Consider the following 21,829-nt stretch of genomic DNA (forward strand, 5'->3'; position numbering starts at 1 on the left):
CATGCTGTAGAATTTAGTAGGTGAGAAGTGAATAATTTGGAAAGGGAATGTTTTGAGTTCAATTACAGTTTGAGGGTTTAATGAGAAGGGGAGAAGCAAAATTTGGGAAATTTAACTAAAAATAGGGGGGAGAATCTGTAAAGTATTTAACATCAATTCGAGAAGCTTTTCCGGGTATCTCATTTTTATTTAGGCATTTAAGTGTCAACGACAGCGGTCCAGGGGGGGGGGGCTCTTGAGACTAAAGCTAGTCGTGGGAAAGGGGGCGGTCCCAGGCCTGGAACTTCCGTTCCAGGAAAGTTGTATTCTTGGTTAATTTCTAAAGGCAGTCCATCGTTCGCCTTCGTCGTAGCTAGTTGTTGTTGTGCTACCTTATTTTCTCTATGTGTATTCTCACGTTATTCAATAAAGACCTTATACCAACGTTTACTGACTATCTTCGAATTTACGTAAACCATTACATCTGCCAATTATAAAAGGGCACAAATAAAGAAGTAAACAGAGGTTTACAGAGTGGTGACAGCAGAGGTTTACACTTTGCTTCCACTCACCATCCGAGAAATGCACTGATCTTGAAGTACTTTCTCAATAGTCTTGTTAGGCTAGCTCACCTGCAAAGCCATCTTTTACAAATTTGCGAATGTTACGTGTAAAAATTAACTCAATTGTCGAAAATTAATTCTTATGGTAGAAAGGGTCTTGTTGACCGCCCTGATCATTCGGCACAGCGACATAAACATCCATCATAAAATATGGACCTGTAGTGAAGTTTTCAACCTATAATGAAAATAAAATGTGAATAAAGGAGGTTTAAAGTGGAGGCGATGGATAAAACTACCAAAGGCCTGAAATATTCAGCCAAACGACAGAATAGTAAAATACTGTATAAAAATGTCAAAATTTCAGATGGAATACTAAATCTGGACCTGTCCCAGTTGAAGATAAGAACGGGCGTCAATTACCGATACGGAAAGTGTTAAAGAGAGATGTGCAAAACATTTTAAGAATGCGCTAAACCGTAATAAAATTAGTAAGGCCTCGGGTGTTGATAGTGGGAAAATTGAATTTTCGAAATATGTTAGTTGCTAGCCTAGAGATATAATACTAAAGATTATGAATACAATTTTTGGAAATTGGAAGTACCAAGTGACTTTAATTAAACCTTTTTACTAATCCCTTAATTAAACATTAGGAAAGGTAATAAGAGTAAGTGTGGTAATTTTAGACGCATTAGTTTGGTTTCTGTAGGAAGCAAATTACGTAGCAGGAAGGTACTTTTTAGACTCAGACTTTTTTGATACAGTTTTAAGAGAAGAACAAGGTGTTTTATGAAGCGGGGAGGATGGGTCAAATCAAAAGTTAGCAGGGTTGCGTTCTATTCCTACGCATATGGACCATTTTGGTGAACTTTGTCTAAGGAACACGGTATTAGCTATAAGAGAGCATGGAATCAAATGAAAAGGTAAAACTTTCCTAGACTCGAATTATGTAGATAATATGAGTGTCCTAGATGAAAACATTTCCAAAATGAATGATTTTTTGGAAATTTTAAGAGTTTAGGGAGCAAGAAGGAAGAATATGTTTCAAAATAATGTTAAGAAGACTAAGTCAATTAAACTAGGAATAAATGAAGGTGAAGAAGCTATGTTGGGCAACGAGAAGATTATTCTAGTGGATAGCTTGACTTACCTGGATAGTTTTTTTAGTACAGATGGTGTATGCAGTAAAGATGTTAAAAGTAGAATAGTCAACGCCGAGGGTGTATTCTTTGAAAAAAGTTGAAAAAAGTTTGGAAGAATAAGAAGCTAAGTCTGCAAACTAAGATTAGATTTATGGAAGCTACAGCGATGACAGTGGTCAAATATGGTTCTGAAACGCGGGTGCCGTTGAAGACGGAAGTGTATTTGTTTGATTTTTTTCCAGAGGAATTGACTATGGATTGTTTTTGGTACCCGTTCAACTGATTGTATTTCAAATAATAAGCTGCACGAAAAATTGTGATTCTATCCCGTTTTCTGGAGCTATAATTCCTTTTTGATACAACAAATCGTCCTTTCCGGCCCTCCAGCTAGGACGAAACGAAAAACAGTCGTCCCTAAATGGGGTGAGAAAAGGTCGCGAGAAAGGATCTAAAAGGAATTAGAACTTCTTGGGAAGCTATAAAAAGGGAAAACTTGAATTAATTGGGATGGAAGAGAAGCACGAGTAGCTGTGATATTCTTAATTGGCTTGGTGCTGTAGTGAGTAGTTAGTAATAGGCGTAGTAGTAGCATTGAATTGGAGGAATAGGATGTGTGATGTGGCTCTCTTCTAAGAACTTGGACACTTATCATATTTTGATGCCTACAGAGGCTCGAGCAAATCATCTCGTCTTGATCTCTTTCAAACCAATAATAAAACTTTTTTTTTTATCTAAAAGCAAAGTAGCAGCAAAGTTTAATCGAGTTCGACTAAAAATATAATTTGGGAGTATACAGAACAGATTCAACTACAGAATTTCACCGCCGAATAAAAAATGCATCAGCAAAAATGTGGTGGAGGGCCATCAAGAGATTAATACCATCTTGTAAGGGGTAGTGCAGTCTTTATTTTCAAACTAAGGGAATCACCATCAAATATTCTCAGACAAGAACCTTTATCAAGTTTTCCAGTCTGATTAGAAGGGAAACGAAGTCACAAACATCCGTGATTACACCAATACTACCCTTGACTGCTCAAACTAATCTGTTCTAAAAGTTCAGTGGGTCCTAGAAAGCCTTAACACAGCTGAACAATCCGGCCGTGATAACATATCAAATGTGATCATCATGCTCTTTATTGCCAAACTAGCTGGGGCTCTGGAACTACTTCTCTAGCTCTGCTGACGATCTGAATCTTCCCTAAGGCCATGGTAGTCCACGCGATGCAACTCTTCTTCTTAGCTGGGTGGTAACCTTAATCTTATAGGTCTTCTCTCGTGAATCGATAAGGTCTATAAGTGTATTTTTTTCGTTACACTACTCATACCTGGATTTGGATAGCTCTACTAGTGGCAGGATGGATTTCGCACAGAATACGCAACCCTAGACTGCCTAACTACTAAACTTCAAAATGTAGGCTTAGCGTCTGTTATGGGGATGCGGCATTTTTATATAGTTCTGAGACATGTCAAAAGCTTTTGATAGTGAGTCACAAATGTCTATTGAAAAGAGGGAACACGCAAATTCCTGCTTTGCCTAAATACTATTCTATTCTTTTAGATAGCCAAAAATAACCTTAAATTTATATTACATTAGTTCTTCCAGCTTTTAATTTTCACAAAATGAAGCTTTCAACCGGACCTCAAAGCGTGGTTTAAAACAATTAGTTTTTTTCAAGATTCAAAATTCATTTATTCAAAACAGCTTTCATATTATTGGAAAAAGCCTTAACTAAATTACGGTATCTCTTACAGCACAAGAAAAAAAGATATAAAAAATCTAAGCATGATTAATGACACTTGTATAAAACAGAATACAAGAATTGTTGAATCGATTCGTTCTGCATCTTATTGGCTCGAACTTGTTCGTGTGTCGGGAATTAGCTTTCAATAAGAGGACACAACGTATTGTGTTTTTCACTAGCGAGGAACAACAGACTAAATTTACACATGAGATGGAATCTCTGTTCTCTCAGCGTTGGTATTTTTAATGCTGCATTCGCATTTGCATACGTGTCATATTTTGGGACCAGTATAATTTTTATCATCCGTTTTGGAAAAGCCTCGAGATCGTCACTTAAGCAGTCAACGTTGTGCACCAGTGGTCCCCAAACAGGGCACGCGTATTCTAGTATGGGACGTATATAGTAGATGAATGCTACTCTTAAACTGATTCACTGGGAAACCTAGTCGCCAGAGGGTAGTTAGTGATCGCAAAGCATAGTTACCCTTTTATCACAAGGTTAGAAACATGGTAGCTGAAAGAACAATCTGTACTAAAAGTCACACCAAGAATAATTGCGGTTGAATTGGTAGGTGACCAGGGCTCATGGCAAGCTATTGACGTTTATTTAAAATTCATTATTCCTGCACTGAAAAGTAGAACTGTCTTTCAATTCACCTTGAAACTTGGGTACTGTTTTGTATTTATCCCCGAAAAGTTTGAACAAGACGGAAAGGTCATCGACTTATCTAAAGCGTTCATCAAAGTCAACGAGAACGTAGTTGATCACAGCCAAGAACAACAAGGTAGCCAGCTTGGTATCTTGGGAAGTACCAAACGTTCTTTTAGCCCATTCAAAGTTGAGACCTCCGGCAAGCGCATAGACACACTGGTAACGGCTCCTGAGGAAATCGATTATCAACAGCAATGTCTGTTTTTTAGCCCCCATTTGTTTCAGGTTTTGTCCAGCAGTGATTTGGCGGATTAGATCGAACGCTTTACGATAATCAGCGAGCAGAAGGTATACTATGGTATTTTCCCTGTTTAGCCATTCAGTTATCAGGTGATAGAGACGCACAAAAAACAGGTAGGGCTGCTTCGTTTCAAACAGTCATACTGGAAAGGGTCTAGGAAACGGTTGATTTGCGTCAGGAATTCATGATATATAAAAGATTCGGTGACCTTGGCGAGATTTGGAATTGTTGAAATTGGACGGAGTTGTTCACATGAGTTCGGGTCCTCCACTTCAGGTATAACCCAGGCATATACTCTCTTCAATGCTTGAGGGAAAATTTAATCTCTGAAGCATTGATTTATTACGGACGCAAAAGGCTTATCCAGAAATGGCGCATATTCAATTAGAAGTTTGACGGGCAGTTCTCGGGATATGAAGCACAATTCTTTTTTGAATTCTGCAGTTCCCTACAAACTACATATTCACGTATCTCAGCAAACAGGTAGTCCGAAGGGTCAGCTGTGAGACTTTCGACATCTGTTTACGTAAGTGATGAATAAGTCGAACATACATTTGCAAAGAATGTGTTAACTTAGGCCAGGGGTGGCCAACCCAAGTTATCTTGCGGGCCAGTTTGGGAATGCATCATAAATCCGCGTTCCGCCTATAAAATTATACATAACCGTAATAGGCTTAGACCTATTATAGATATTTTTTGGAGTGACAAATTGAAAAATAATGTATTTTTGTTCATTATGTTTACTATTATTTTTACATATAAACATAGATAATATAATTATAATAATGATACTAAATACACACTGTAAAAAATATATAATGCTAAAAATAATAAATAAAATAACAAATAAAAAAATTAAATCATATTTATTTCACTAGTGCAATATTTGTTTCTCCACTTTTTCACTTAGCTTTTGCAAGTTGATATCAATTTGGGTTTTTGTATATCGTAATTGGTGTTGCAGGTTAGTGTCCGTTATATTTGAGCGTGTTCAGTGTTTGGTCAATTTCATTTTCGAAAAAAAAAAACGATTCGCAGGTGCAAGTTGAACCAAAAGTGCCGACAACTTTTTGTGCCAAATATATTAAATTGGATAATTTTTTTTTGTGACGTAAATCTTAAAAAAAAAAATCTATATTTGATTCAGAATCATCAAACATGCGTTTTAATTCAATATTGCACTGTATGTCAATCAGATCCATTTGGAGACATTCTGGGACAGACTCAATTTCAGCATGAAAAGGAGATGAATATATTCAAAAATTTTGGTGTATTTTTTTCAACTCTAAATTATTGAATCAGCTTTCAAAAGCATCTGTAAGTTTTCTCATTTCTTTTGCGAATTTGGTATAGTTGTTACACTTTGATTTCTTAAATTCTCTCAACAATGGAAAGGGGTGAGCATTATTAATTTTCAATTGCGATTCAAATAACAACAATTTCTTCTGAAATACTCTAATGTGATAAAATGTATTGACTATGAAGTTATCTTTTCCTATGCAACGATATATTTAATTCATTGAGTTTGTTGACAATATCCACTAAAACGCATAAATCCAACAACCACTCATCATTTCATCATGGATTTCTTAATTCTGGCACAGATCTTTTTTGTCATTCATCTTTTGTCGTTTGTCATTCACAAGCAAATCGATTTCTTCTCTTAACTGATAAAATTGATGTAAACATCGTCCACGATTTAACCATCTGACTCGAATAAAGTACACAACGTCACCGTATTCAAAATCTAATTCTTTAAGAAAATCCTTGAATTGTCGATGCGCAAGTGCTGATTGAATGTAATTCACTGTTTTTATGACTACTTACATCCCGATACATTAGTATTACTTGGGCTATACAATATAATGATATAATACTTGGGATATATACATCGATAAACAACATTGGTAAGGGTGAAACATCGAATCTGTGATGTTCCAAGATATGCGCGCATCATGAGGGTACCGAATATACAAGTATGATGAATCTCGTGGGCCGCAAAAATACTTAGGGCGGGCCGCATGCGGCGCAGGTTGGCCACCCCTGACTTAGGCTGACGATAGAAAAGTTCCATTGTCTTTTTGTACCTTCAGGACACCGCTATCTCTCTTACCAGACAGCCACTTGACCTGGGAGTGCCATTTTCGGGGGGTCAGCCGTCAGAAGTGGCGACACTTTGTCGCAAACTTATGCTTTCTGTGCCACACTGTTAACTTCAAGGATGTGTTTACGGAGTCTCTTCGCAGTAACAGTTTGACCACTCGCGTGCAGTTTTCAGCGGGTCATGATTAGGGTTTCAAATCCCTTCGTTATCCAAGGCTTTTCGCTGTCGCTTACCACAACTCTTTTAGTGGGAAGACACTCATGATATTTCCGCAGGAGTAGAAAAATTAGTGAATGGAATTTGAGGTTGATATCTCTTACTGAACAAACCTAGTGAAAATCAAAGGTTCCTATCCATCTCCCGAAAGAACAGATAAAATCCTTAGTCATGGGTCGAGTTGTAAACTTCTTCTTCTTTGATCTGGGGAAAGTAGTCTTAGCTTGCCACAGGACGATGAAATGGTCGGAGCTTTGTAGTCAACCGAGGTAACGGGGAGGGAGGTAATTGTCAGAAAGGTTGGCAAGTAAGAGATCCAGTGTAGTACCACTCTGGTGGGTGGGAATTTCCACAGCTTGCTGCAAGTCGAAAATGCAGAACACCTATTGTTTGTGAGTTTGATTGAAATAGCCGGTAACTACTAACGCAAGAGCAGCGTGCTGGCGGCGCACATTGTCAATAAACGTTTATAGATAATGTATCAGGTCTCTCCTGCTCTTAGCAGTTTCAGGATACTATACAACTGCGTGTATAAGACACAAAAATCATCTGGAGAGAAAGTTCGGCTTGTATTAAGCCCATATCACTTCATGACAGGTGTCCGTAGGTTGACTTAACACCTTGTACGGTATGTCTAGTCGTACACACCAACACCTGCACCGCGGCACTAAAAGCCTCGATCGTGTCTTATATTAAAAAAAAGTTCGTATAACCGTTTATACGGCCAGTTTCGTCAGTAATATCCCATCATTCAGTAACAGCTGCAATCGGTTAACTCTTCTGTTGATAAGAACTTCTAGCTCGTCTACCTTGTTGCTTAGAGACCTCGCATTACATAGCAAGATATTAGGAAATTGTGTCTTTGATCTAGATACTCCAGTACCAGGTACGGTTGGTCAGAACAGTCATTATGACTGGTTCATCATACTATGGCGATAGCGGAGATGGAATCTCGTACGAAGGCGTATAACGAACTGCCGTTAGTACCCGGGGTCTCTTACTTCCATGAGGATCTTGAGTAGTTTAACGAAATAGATAACGTTGCGACCAGGCAAAATGAATTAGCGTTGCAGAATGTGTTTTTTTTTCTTCATGATTAATTCACTTAATGAAGCTAAGATGACTAATTTTTCGATTGCTTGCACTATTTCACAGAAAATCACCGGAAAAAATGCACAAAAGAGCTAAACTTTGAGTGGCGCGCATCAGCTTCAACAGCGATGCAACGTCATCTCATCAACGCCATTTCTATTTTCTTTTGAAAGATTCATTGAATCGGCTTAAAAAAAAGCAATAATCTTGCGACTGTGAAACATTTGAAGTAATACAATCAAAAAGATATTCAATATCAGTCAATTGTTATAGAAATTTGTTTACATTTGCGAATAGGGACAAATGCAACACCATGCAGCCAAATATTTAATGGAAGTTATGTTTATAGCTACCCATTGAAACCATTACTTAAACAACCACTACTAAAACCACTATCTTTATCAATGGTCCGTGAATTTTAACAGATTTTGATATGGTGAAAATGTTAAAACAGTTGGTAAAAAATGCCATAGAATATTTTTAAATACTATGTTTCCACAGTCGGCTGAAGAGGCTTACTATATCTCCCCTCAAGTGACGCCCATGCTTCTAAGGTACAAATAATGGAAGGCCTTTTTTTCTTTCTTTTTCTTTTTTTTTTGTGTTAAGAGACTATGACTGCAGTGACAAAACACCAGACTTTTCACGTTTGTGATTTTAAACTCAGGCCTGACTTTTAAAAATCATTGCCAGGTTCCTTCTCTCTCAGGCGTAAAAAGAAACTACTTTAGTAAAGACCAAACACCAACTAAATTATTGACTTCTTATACCTTTTGCAAGCAAAGATAGGTTTTGTACAGTCCAGTCCACAGAACGTTAAAGCTTACTTTGGACGAAATTTTTGTAATCTTTCTATTTTGTGCTTCGAGAGAATCAATCAAGACATTTATGATTCATTTAGAAAGAATTAATAAAATGTCTGTCCTAAAAACTGATAAGTTTTGCAGCATGATCGAAGAAGGGAGGCAATTAAGCAAAAATAAACCAATCCCTAGATCTGTGGATCGGATATTACAAACAAAAGAGAAAACATTATAAATACAAATATCTAACGTAGCCTGGATAATTTCAAAAGAAGGGCTGCACATTACCAACTTAAGTCTCGACCAACTTAAGTCTGCACTCGAGAGGCTCTCCTTCACTGCTTCCGGAGTTGGGCTGCAAGTCAACTGGAAGAAAACGAAGATCATGTCCATAGGAAAGACTGCATTGGTATCACCCTTAACTGTTGCGATCAACGGCCAAGCTTTTGACGTGGTAAGACAGTTCACTTATCTCAGATCAATTATATCATCAAATGGCACAATTGACGCCGAAATCTCAGCCAGATAAGCCAAGAAAACTTTGTATTTGAACGGCTCCTTAGAGTCGTCTTGCACAAACCGAAAATCAGTTACATTTCAAAAGTCCGTATTTATAACACCACAGTAGCAGGCATAATACTACACTCTACTGACACCTGGACGATAGTCCTGGCACAACTCAGCACGGTTTATTCCATCCTAACTAAACACCTGTATCAAGTCGGAGGCTTCAAATGGTATGACAAGATCCGCAATAATGAGATCCTGAGGACCTTCAAATTAGTGAACCTCTCCACCCAAATAGAAGCTCGTTCTCCAAGATGGTATGGCCACTTACTCCGCCTCCCACCAACTACCCCTGCAAGAATCATATCGGACTTCCATCCCTCGATTGTCTGGAAACATCCTCGAGGGAGGCCGTGCACCAGATGGGCTGATGTTATAAATCAACGCCTCTTCAATCGCAACATCGACCCAAATAAGGCCCCATCCTTAGCCCTGGACAGGGCTGCTTGGAGAAGACTGACAGTGCTGTCAACCAGTTCCCTCTACGCTGGCGACCCTGCTGAGCAAGAGCGTTAAGTCAAAGTAAGTCAAGCTGCCCATTAGTCACCGCTACAAAATCTGGAGCGCTGCACAGATGCAGCACCAAACATATACCTAGAGGGCCTCTGATACCTAGTCCCAAAGTTTTTTTATTGCTTGCATAAATACTCATGCCACTCGTCTTCCATTGTTTCGACGAATTCAGGTTTGTGAAGCAATCCCGTCCTCCCAAGATAGGAATACTGCAGAGGCACCTGAACTTGACCTGAATGCAAGGTGACACAACAGGATATGGTATCAAAAGTACTAAGTTGCAAGAAAATGCAACAGTGAGCAAAAATCGTCGCGTAGTGAGCTATAAATAACCGCTGACTAAATATAAACGGATTAAGATAAAAACTTAAATCATGAACAAGATTAAAACAGATTAAAATAATAAAAACATTAATCATGCTTATGATGCAACAATATAGCCTTTTAGAAAGAGGTTTTGGACAAGAAAGCAGGAATACTGATTCTCGATCAGGGCATTAGGTTAATATTCACATTGGCAATTCAAATACAACAATATTTATTGGTCCAACATAGTCCCTAAATTAAATGAGGGGGGGGGAAGAGGGGGGGGGGTAAGAGGGGTCCATATCTGGATTGTCAAAGGGCATGAGAAGTATAATTTTTTTCTCCACATTATTGGGGGGCCCCTTGCCAGCCCCAAACGATGCCCCAGGACACAAGTACACTTATGATACATAGCACAAGACACGCCTAATCTGAACCTGCAATAGCCTTAACCTCAATACCCTGTTGAAGTACAAATATTTGTATAAACAAATTTTGACATAGAAAATCTATTTTATTTTCTTTGCATAAATTTACATATTCTTATTTATATTGGTTGATTAAGATGCCGAAAATCAAGGCTGAATAGGATAACTACTTTCCTTTGAAAACTGTCATCCTTAAGCAGCGCTGTAAAGACCATGCGCACGAGATTCCAGCATAGAGTATCTTACCTTATAGAATTGGAAAGTGTCCACAACATCTAGCAATTCAGTCAATAGCAATTCAGCTTATAAAGTTGGGTGGCTAAAACTTAAAATCCTGCACAATATAATTTTACAATCAGAGACTAGTTGGTCTTCGAGCAAGAGATAAGGGGTTTTATGATTTTGTTGTTGGGAGAAGCGGATACATCTGTATTTCTTTACTCCATACAAAATAGCATACGCTACATATTTTGTTATTTATTTTTGTTGTTTGTTATTTGTTTATTCGTTATATATTTTTTGTTATACCTGCTGTTTGACTGTGTTTTCTTGATTTCTTGACATTTTTGGGACAGAGCATGAATTTTATAACAGGGTTGTCAAGGTGGGGGGGCATTGAGACCAAATTGATTTGTTTTTGAAAACTTATTTTTGAAAGCAGATTTTGCCCCACCCCTTATGCTTTCGTCAACTGACGAAACTAATTCCTAAGATAATTCACAATCCTTACGAAGCTACTTCACGGCGTCTAACCTGTTAAAGCAAAACATTGTTTTTTCTGTATTACTGGGCATCTATTCAGTTAATAAATCTATGGGTCAAACGAACAATTTAATTGAGCAGTTAAAACATTAACACTAACAATGCAGGTTGTTATGTTCACTTGAAGCACATAATAAACTTGAACACATAAGGAGATCAGCGCTATGAAATATTCACACTTTTATTGCAGTGTTCTTGTTTCTTTCTTCTCCAATTTGGAAACCCCGCCAATCAAACACTGAAAAGTGACTCCCAGAATTTAAATCGACGCCATCGAATTTAAATCAACGCCAAAAATTCCGTCTCTTTGTGTTATATTTGCGAATTTTGTATGTGAAAATTCTGTTATACGATAAAATGGACTGTGTTATGTGTGAAAATTCCTTGTCTTTGTGGTATGCCAAAGCCGTATTTTAGTCTCAACTGTAGATAAAATCGAAATTAGACACAACTACAGCGGCAACAATGCACTAAGTGTGTGATTTGATGAGCTGAGCAACATCCGACTTTCAAGCGTAAACTTTACGATCGATCAATCACGGTAACTTGGTAACTCGGTAACACGGTAACTTGGTAACACGGTAAACTTGGCGGATGGAAGCTTTCCAGTCTTTATGATGAGTACGAAAAAATGTACAAACTATAAGTATTAGTAGGCAATGGTTATGAAAACATTAGTGTTGATAGAGGTTTTTTAAATCAATTCCTTGCCATTTAACGCCTCAAAAGTACAAAGGTGGCATTAAAGTTTTTTTAAATCAATTCCTTGCCATTTAACGCCTCAAAAGTACAAAGGTGGCTTTAAAGGTGGCATAATTCAAGGAAGATGACCTTAATAAAATCATAAATTCATGAAATATTTGCTTTTTTATCAACAGGTGTAACTATGGCGTGACTCTGGCATTAATCCAACTTACAACTTCAAATAAGACTAAACATTATCCTTGGCATATTATGAGATCAGTACTTATTATAAGTCAGCCTGTCTTTGATCTTTGGATTTCAATTTGGCAGCATTGCCTAGTCCAAGGTTATAAATTAGCCTCTGATTTTTTTCACCTAAAATTCAGGTGATAGCTGTCCTCTATTCCAGGCGAATAAACAGAAGCAATTTCTAATAGCAGCGGCAAGTCAGCTGTGTGAATCCCAAGGTTTCGAGCTAATTCATGTATTTCCCAGCGTGGTTCTGGTGTCAAACACTTTACCAGAGTTCGACTCAACATGGTCATTCGTTGTAAGAAACCGTTGAAATATCGATTGACCTGGAATAAAATAGTTGAAATACATTGATGGTTTGATGGTTTGATACTGTTCTAATATCTATACAACACGCAAGAAGTGAAGTTTGGTAAATGCTAATGAAATAAAACAAAATAAGATGAAAATACAATAGTTTACGAGCAAAATCAGGCTATATATATGCAAATTAGGAGAAGGGGGTAAAGCATAGCATATATTAAACACGTAACCTAACCTAACGTAGGCTAAACCCCAAAAACCTAAAGTTTAAATATAGTTCCCTGAGTGAGAAATCCCTGAATACTTGTTTATACAGCAATAGATAGTGTCAGGTCTTTGCCTTTGTCGAGTGGATGCCTCGCGTGTTGTACAGATATTAGAACAGTACCGATGGTTTAAACTGAGAGGCAGCAAATACGGCACCTATGTCGGTCAGTACAAAGCAGTTATTTATGGGGCGAGGGAGGAAATGCAAGTAGGTCTTATTATATGGAAAAATGAATAAAAACAGGGCCAATCGTAACTATGTCAACACTAAATACATCGTAACAAAAATCACGGTACAAGTTTTCCCCCAATGCAGTTGATGCTAAGAGACGAAAAAGAGAGAAAAGAGATAAAAGCTAAAAACAATAAGTCAGTCAACAATAAAAGCCGCTCACCACCTCAGTTTTTTTGTGTATTTATAAGGGCATCTCATAAATTGTATATTATCTACGCTGTGTTGATATTGTTTTGAAATTGGTTTGATACTGTTTTTGATTATTTCCCTTTTTTCTTTTAATTGGTCATATTTTAGATTATTTATGTTTTTAACACTGAAGACACCAAGTTTTATACAGGCGAAATATCCATCGTGATTTTCATCTTATCTTTTCTTTCTACCGACCATAGACCCGTTGTTTTTTTTTTCGAGATTAATTAAAAAAAACTTATTCCACAAAATAAGTTTTTCAAAAAAAAGTAAAGAACTCCATTAAACAAAAAATCATCATAGTCCTATCATCATAGGACTAGAGGTCGTGGAAGCTTAGTCTCAGAAGTAAGGAGTACGAGTCGATCTAGTTCTGCAATTAGAAATTATGCAGCTAATTTGTGGAATGGTTTCCCGGAGAGCATTAGGGAGTCAGAAAACCAGTTTCAGTTTAAAATTAGATTAAAAAATTATTATTGGGTGGGAGTTAAATATTTTTGATTGTTGTTTATAATTTTTTTTTTTTTTTTTTTTTTATTAGGGAGAGTAAAATTGTATTTAATAGTATAAAAAGAGTAGGAAGAGTGAATTTGTTTGGTTTATGATAAAAGATTGTGTGACGCTGATAAGGCCACAATAGTGGCTTAATAGAACGTTATACGTTCTTACCATTCCTATGTTTGGTTCTTAAAGTGATTTAAATAATGTGGTAAATAGCAGTTATATAAGACATAATTATTAGTTGAAAATTAAAGTCATCTCATCTCATATCATCTCATCTGGAAATCAACTACGCTGAACAAAATGGCTATATCAAAATTTTGATTTGATGTGTTCCGGGAAATGGTGGGCGTGGAAGGGGTGTTAGTTGCCTTCCAATCACTTTTGACTATTAAAAAGGGCACAAGGCACTCCAATTTCCAATTGAATGAGCCCTTTTCGAAGTTTCTATAACAAATTATCCGATACGAAGTGCCCTGCTCCAAAGAAAAAAAAAATTATAAATAACACATTTTGCCAACATCGTTCTTATATGCCCTCAGGGCATAACGTAAAAGTTATGCCCTGCCTCTTGCCCCGAGGGTTGTGGGGGAGTGTCCTCCTCAAAAACATATTTTCTATCTGAAAATCAACTACGCTCAACAAAATAGCTATCTAAAAATTTTGATTGGATGTGTTTGGGGGAATGATGGGCGTGGGGGGGGGGGGGGGCTAGTTGCCCTCCAATCACTTTCGACTATTAAAAAGGGCACTAACCACTCCAATTTCAAATCGAATGAGCCCGTTTTTGAAGTTTCTACGACAACACCTTCTATAAAAACCTTGTATGCCCCCAGGCCATAAATTACAACCCTTGCCCTGAAGGCTGGGGGGGAGTGTCCTCCTCAAAAACATAATTTTTATCTGGAAATCAACTACGCTGAACAAAATGGCTATTTCAAAATTTTGATTGAATGTGTTTCAGAAAATGGTGGGGGTGGAAGGGGTGGTAGTTGCCTTCCAATCACTTTCGATTATTGAAAAGGGCACAAGCCACTCCAATTTCCAATTGAATGAGCCCTTTTCGAAGTTTCTACGACAAATTCTTCGATACGAAGTGCCCTGCTCTAAAGGGAAAAAATAATAAATAATACATTGTGCCGACACCGTTCTTATATGCCCTCAGGACATAGCTTAAAACATTTGCCCCGAGAGTTGTGTGGGAATATCCTCCTCAAAAATATATTTTCTATCTGGAAATCCACTACGCTGAACAAAATGGCTATCTCAAAATTTTGATTGGAAGTGTTTGGGGGAATGATGGGCGTGGGGGCTGGAGCTAGTTGCCCCCCAATCCCTTTCGACTATTAAAAAGGGCACTATCCCTTTGAATTTCCAATCGAATGAGCCTTTTTTGAAGTTTCTACGACGACGCCGTCTATAAAAACCGTAAATGCCCCCAGGGCATAACTTACAACCCTTGCCCTGAGGGCTGTGAGGGAGTGTCCTCCTCGAAAAACATAATTTCTCTTTGGAAATCAACTACGCTGAACAAAATGGCTATATCAAAACTTTTATTGGATGTGTTTGGGAAATGTGTGCGTGGAAGAGGTGTTAGTTGCCTTCCAATCACTTTCGGCTATTATAAAGGGCACAAGCCACTCTAATTTTCAATTGAATGAGTCTTTTTTAAAGTTTCTACGACAAATTTGTCCATATAAAATGCCTTTCTTTAAAGGAAAAAAAATAATAAATGGCTTGGTGTATCCACATGACTCTTATATTCCCTCAAGACCTAACTTAAAATCCTATCCCCAAAGTTCTTGGAGGAGTGTCCTTCTTAAAAACATATTTTCTATCTGGAAATCAATTACGCTGAACAAAATGGCTATTTCAAAATTTTAATTGGATATGTTTCGGGGAATGATGGGCTTGGGGGGGGGGGGCTAGTTGCCCTCTAATCACTTTCGAATATTGAAAAGGGTACTAGCCACTCCAATTTCCAATCGAATGGGCCCTTTTCAAAGTATATACGACAACTTCTTCGATACGAAGTGCCCGGGTATGGAATAAAAATAATAAATAATACATTGTGCCAACATTCACTTAGGCAGCGCTATTGCGCTGCCTATGATTTTCTCGCTCGGTGTCTTGTCATGGTAAGCCAATTTGGCATTGAATATTTTATTCGTGAAGCTAAAATAATTTGTAAAGGGCAACGAATAAGGCATCTAGCGAAATACATACACAATTTCTCCTTTGGGAGGGGGGTCTAGTGGTGGGGAATGAAAGCAATTAAAAAAACGCACCAAACTTTATACGCTTTATAAATCCTAGTTCTGTAAAAAATAAGTAATATGGACCATTTAGTAGCTCAATCTCGGGTATACCATTTTTTCTTTCCTCTTTGTGGGCTCACTTCCTTACCTTCCGGGATATTATGTGTTTTTTTTAAGTATTGTTTATCTACTGGCAAGTGGGTACAAGTTTTGGTGTCGACTTATGCCCTTACTATTTAGTGATTTATGGTTGGACGAGAAGTAAAAATTCATTCAGCAATGCTTGCTTGTGGCAACTAACTTTCAGTAGCAACTTATACAAGGCCGTATCCAGGGGGAGGGGTTACTGGGTTTGAGTCCCATTCCCAGATTTTTTTTCTAGTCGTAAAAAAGTAACAAAAATATACATAAACAAATTTTGGATGCGTTTAATTGTTTTGTAGCCCCCCCCCCCAAAAAAAAACAACTCTGGATACGCCATTTATCGTGTATCATCTTATATAAAAACCGTTTGGGTAAATTTCTAACAAATCATATTATTGACTTAGGAATAAAGTGAATAAACCATTCGATGCCTTTTTTTATGCTGATTACGAATATAATAAGCATTTCTATCGGAAATGAATTTCAGCCCCCCCCCCCTATATTTGCCACTTCGGGGGTAGGTTAGATTAGGTTGTAGAAATACATACCCTGAATTGGCATATACAGGGGGGAGGGGCTGAAATTCATTTCCGATAGAAATGATTACTATATTCGTAATCAGCATAAAAAAGGCACCGAGTGGTATATTCACTTATGCGTAAGTCAATAATACGATTTGGTAGATATTTACCACCGTTTGTTGAGCACTAAGTTTTAGCCATCCTGAAGTTCAAACCCTCAGAATTGGCTCTTTCAAGATACAGATTCTGAGCTGAAACATTTTGCCTACAAATAGTAGCGTTGTGAAACCTCATCATAAAGCGTTATGAACTAAGGTACATTCTCGAAATTAATCAATAATATTTTGTAGCGTATCTTCTTCTTTCCTTAGATGCTTCCTTCTCAGTAATCCATTCCACAGCTGGTTATCACACGGATAAAATACTACAGAACTTTTGACAAGCTAAGCCTATATACTGGAGCCTATTTTTATGAGTTTAATTATAGAAGTGGAACGAAAAGTAATTCTCAGGATTAAGACTCCCTCTCAATGTTCTCATAATCAGTCTCGAAAATATCCATTAGGACTTAGTTTCCCCAAGAAGTATACGAAACTGGAAAAGCTGATAGAAGTAATTAGGTGTAATCACTTCCTAGCCGAAGCTAAATCCTGAAAGAGAAACGATATCTTACGGAAAGCTCTCCCCTTTACAAAAAAGAAAGCTTTCAAGTTACACACAGCTAATTCCAAAGTAACACAAGAAAATAGAAAAATTAGTTCAGTCAGCTGGTCAATATAAAAGTAAAGGAGAACTTTTATTTTTTGTAACAAATACTGTAACAAGCTTTTCTTTTCGCCTAATGTTGTATTCTGAAAGCGTTGTTATTAGACGAGTACGTTATTATTAATGATGAATGAACTCTATATATTTCAAGAATTTCATAGGCTACAGTAGCTACATCTCCGGTGTCGATGTTGCAACAACCATAACATATGTTTTGCAGTTACGGAGCAACACAAGCAAAATCTTCTAATGGCTATTGGATTTGATTAAAACCCTCTAAAGGCGGAATAAAAGCACTGGCACCAATTCTAAAAATATAGGACGGGGGAGCATTACTTTCTCCTTTTTTTATGAAGATACAAGAAAGTTATTTTTCCAAACTCTACAGGGTCTTTCTTTGCTTTTTAATCAAAATACAAAGAAAAGCCTTTTTTTTATTTCTGAAAGTGAATCGTTTTAAAAACTGAGCTTGCTTGAGTTTATCTTTAGAGAGATTAACTGTACAATAAATTTACTGGTACCATGGCCGGTGAAAGAGATCCTATTGAGATCCTTACAAATTAGTCTTTTATTTTCTGCAGGTTAGTAAAGAGCTTTTTTACTTCTAAGAGAATAGAAGTAAAGGACTAGTTTTATGAACATATGTTGCGAAGCAATTATTTTGTTGTTTTTAAGTTTCTATTTTGCTTTTTAGATTCGTAAAAAAAAAAAAATCTTAAAGTATAGGGAAATATACCAAATATACTTCTTAAAAGACTAGAAAAAAATATCAGTTTTTCCTGGGAAACGATTGACAATTCCTTTAACCTCAGAGGGGCTTTAATTCTGATTTTATGATACCCATGCCGGAAAAAAAAATTCGAAGTTCAATCTCCTATTGATACCAGCTACAAACACTTTTATTTTCTGCAGCTTAGTCAAGAGTTTTTTTTACTTTTAAGAAAATAGAAATAAAGGACTAGTTTAAAGTAAAGGACTAGTTCAATGGATATATGTTGCGAAGCAATTATTTTGTTGGTTTTAAGTTTCTATATTGCTTTTTAGATTCCAGTCGGTGCCAGTTACTGCTAAAAATTGCAGAACTTCATAAGGAAGTCTTTTTAACAAAAATTGAAAAGCGGATTTTTTTTTCTAAATTTTTAAGATACTTATGGTGTGTAAATTCCTTTTTTCCACTTTCCTTTGCACTTCTCAACTAAACTAAAAAAAACACACACAACTCAATCAAATTATCAAATCTGGAAAACCCTATTTTCCGCGGGGGGTATTTTCTGGGGGGGGGGGGGGGTTAACATCTAAACCCTAAAGCCAAATCTCGCCACCCCATGTTTAGCTATAAGAAGGGTTGCACTCTTTCACTTTTACTGGACTCCAGTTATTTATTTCACTATCTGTTTACTTATACAAAAAGTAATATACAACTATTATAAAAAGTATTATACAAAGTAATAAAAAGTATTATACAAAAAGTAAATGCAAGCAATTATCGAAGATGACAATTTGAAGCAGAACTTCATGTAGGCTTAAAACGACAGGTTTAAAGAATACACATAGACAACATAAGCCAGTATGTACACTGGCCGGTATGTACAAAAGAATGATAACGAAGAAAGAAACACTGTCGGAAAACTATTGTATGAAACTATTTCTTTTTTTTTTTAGGGGAAAAACAACCCACAGCAATGCACTCAAATCCATTCTTATTCAGCCGAATAATATTCAGATGAAATTTATTCGATTTATTCAGTCAAAGCTAAATCCTAACATAAACAATTTCTTAGAGAGAAATCTTTCGTTCTAAAAAAAAAGGAAGCTATTAAATGGGATGGAACTAATTTCCAAAGTAACGAGCTAAAAGAAAAGGGAGACGATTAGTCAGTCGACAATGGGGTTGTGAGGACAGATGAGGACCCAGTTTGATCAACTGGGGGGCAAAGAGTTACAAATATTTATGCTTCACCAATATTTGATAATATCGCCCAAAATATTGAGCTTAGTCGATGCAAGTGCCCAGATAGTTGACAAATCGGTTACCCTCCCTCGTATTTTTTTTTAAAGTAACACTTTTGAGAGCAACACTTTATATAGAAAGTGTTTTGAAACATTTGCGACAGGGTTCTCTGATATGATGAATTTGATGGTGTTACTTTCACTAAGATCACTCCATGTTTTGAGGAGTGGGGGTGCTTTCTTCATATTACAGAGATCAGTAGCTTTTTTAGTAGTCGGTGGGTAACTTTAAACTTGTTAAATTTGCATATTTAGAATCACCACAAAAAGCACATTCTTTGAATAAATGTATTGTAATCACAACTCCTTTTATAACGTTTCAATTACTATAAAGACTAGGTATTTCTTATTTACAGCCCCTATCATGAACTGTTTGATTTTCCAGTATGTGTAAACTATTCAGTTTTTTTCCTTTTCCGTTGATAAAGGCTTCCAAATATGAAGCCTAAATATTCGAGCAATTATTATAAACACAATATATATTTTTTTATCTTCAAAGGGGGGGGGGGCAATAACAAAAGTAGACACATCATATCTTCTTGGAGTTCATATCTCGTCAGATCTTACGGGGGCCGAGTACCTAAGCAAAGTGAGAACCTTCTATTCCAGGAAGTTAGGAGTCATCCTCCTCCTAGCGTTATCCGTTTATCCCTAGCGTTTACCCGTTACAGCGTTACCCGTTATTATATTTTTAATTTCATTTCAATTGTAAATAGAAAGGTCTAAGAAATTATTACGTAAACATAGCCATAATTAATCTGACTGTGATACACCCGAAATATTCGGGCAATTATAAATACGATATTTTTTTTTCTCTGTCTTATTTAAAACCGTTACCCGTTATTATATTTTTAATTTCATTTCACTTATAAATTGAAAGGCCTAATAAATTATTACGTAAAAATAGCCATAATTAATCTGACTGTGATATTAGTCGAATAACATGGCGAATAATATGCGAAAATGTATACGGAATCCCGAAATATTCGGGCAATTATAAACACAATATTTTTTCTCTGCATTAATTAAGGGCTTTACCTGTTATTATATTTTTAATTTCATTTCAATTATAAATAGAAAGGTATAAGAAATTATTACGTAAACATAGCCATAATGTAGTATCTAACAAAACTGGTTTCACAGCCACAAATACAAATGATGCGAGACAGAATGCATTGGACTTGTATAATTTGGGCCATATATTTATTATTTTACGCCTCTCCCCTAATGTGCAGATATGTAGCTCAAATTATAATATTATATAAATTATAGTATTGTATAAACTAAAGTATTTCATTATGATTAACCTAACTTCACTTCTTGAGTGTGTTCTGGATTGTACGGGAGCACCAGATTTTGCAACAGAGCTAATCATTTCTTCAGCCCTTCAGCGGCACTCCCCGCTGTGGAAAGTTGGCCTTCCATATTTTAGAATATAACGAGAATATGCAAAGTGGGCTGCGTAACCATCATCCAAGGGGAGACGGGTAAAATAAAGCAATGCACCTTAAGGAATGAGATAAGCAAGTCAAAATTATTCTGGGTTCCCTGGGCGTAGCTCCAGCATTTTTATTGACGGGGCAAAAAAGTTCCATATCCAGAGAGTCAAGGGGCACGAGCTATATAAAAGCTTTTATCCAAATTTTTGGTGGGACAACTGCCCCCCTCCCTGCCACCCCCAAACGACGCCACTCCCTTCAAGTAGGCCTCTGATACAGTTTTACCTTGTTTTGTTCCACTATATTCATGAGATCTAGCCCCATTTCCTCTGTTTTTCATTTAACTGCCACCTCCCACGCAATAATAAAGGTGGCTTTGAAAAGCAACAATAGAAGAAAAACTCTTGTATGCCTCCGAGCGTATAGAAGCCAAACAATACTTCAAAGGGAGGAAGTGTTCGTAAATGAAAAAGATGATTTGATTTTGTTCTTTGAAAATCGGTATAAAAGCAAAGGGGCCGTGATCAATATTTCCAGGTTATGAACCAAATAAGGAAGGAACTATTCACTTATAAAACTTTAAAGATACAAAATTGAACATTAAATAAAAAAAGGACGGTAAAGAGCTACAATGAACATTGTTTCAGACTTCTATATTTACAGAAATATATATATATATATATATAATTATATATATATATATATATATATATATATATATATATATATATATATATATATATATATATATATATATATATATATACATATATATATATATGGTTCTAGGCGTTTAACCCCCCCCCCTTCGGAAAATACTCCCGTGGAAAATAAGGATTTCCAAATTTGATAATTTGATCTGATTTTTTTTTTAATTTCCGTGGGGGGAAGGAATTTGGGTAGTTGTGCATTATGCGCCCCTCACTCAAGTTTACGCAGTGTAAAATACGAGGACCTACCAGTTTTTTCGTTAGTTTCTTCCTTACTTTAGAAATAAATTTGGGCTGTAGATTTGCACATTAGGGGGGGGGGGTAAAGTATAGCTGGTCTGCATGCAAAATGTGTTTAGCACAATTAGTCTGCATATTAGGT

The 21,829-nt window shown here is 36.6% G+C and overlaps 1 protein-coding gene across 1 annotated transcript in view; it reads right to left on the minus strand.

The window, feature by feature from the left end:
* Nucleotides 1-675: 675 nt before the first annotated feature.
* Nucleotides 676-21,829, minus strand: part of LOC148952619 (follistatin-related protein 5-like) — a 183,543-nt gene continuing 162,389 nt past the window's right edge. The window contains exon 12 of the mRNA XM_089089239.1: nt 676-777. Coding sequence (XP_088945365.1) covers nt 676-777 — 102 coding nt within the window. The remainder of the gene's footprint in view (nt 778-21,829) is intronic.

The sequence above is a fragment of the Artemia sp. Qi Xiang Cuo genome, chromosome 5, assembly GCF_049724085.1.
Source record: "Artemia sp. Qi Xiang Cuo chromosome 5, ASM4972408v1, whole genome shotgun sequence".
Lineage (NCBI taxonomy): Eukaryota > Metazoa > Arthropoda > Branchiopoda > Anostraca > Artemiidae > Artemia > Artemia sp. Qi Xiang Cuo.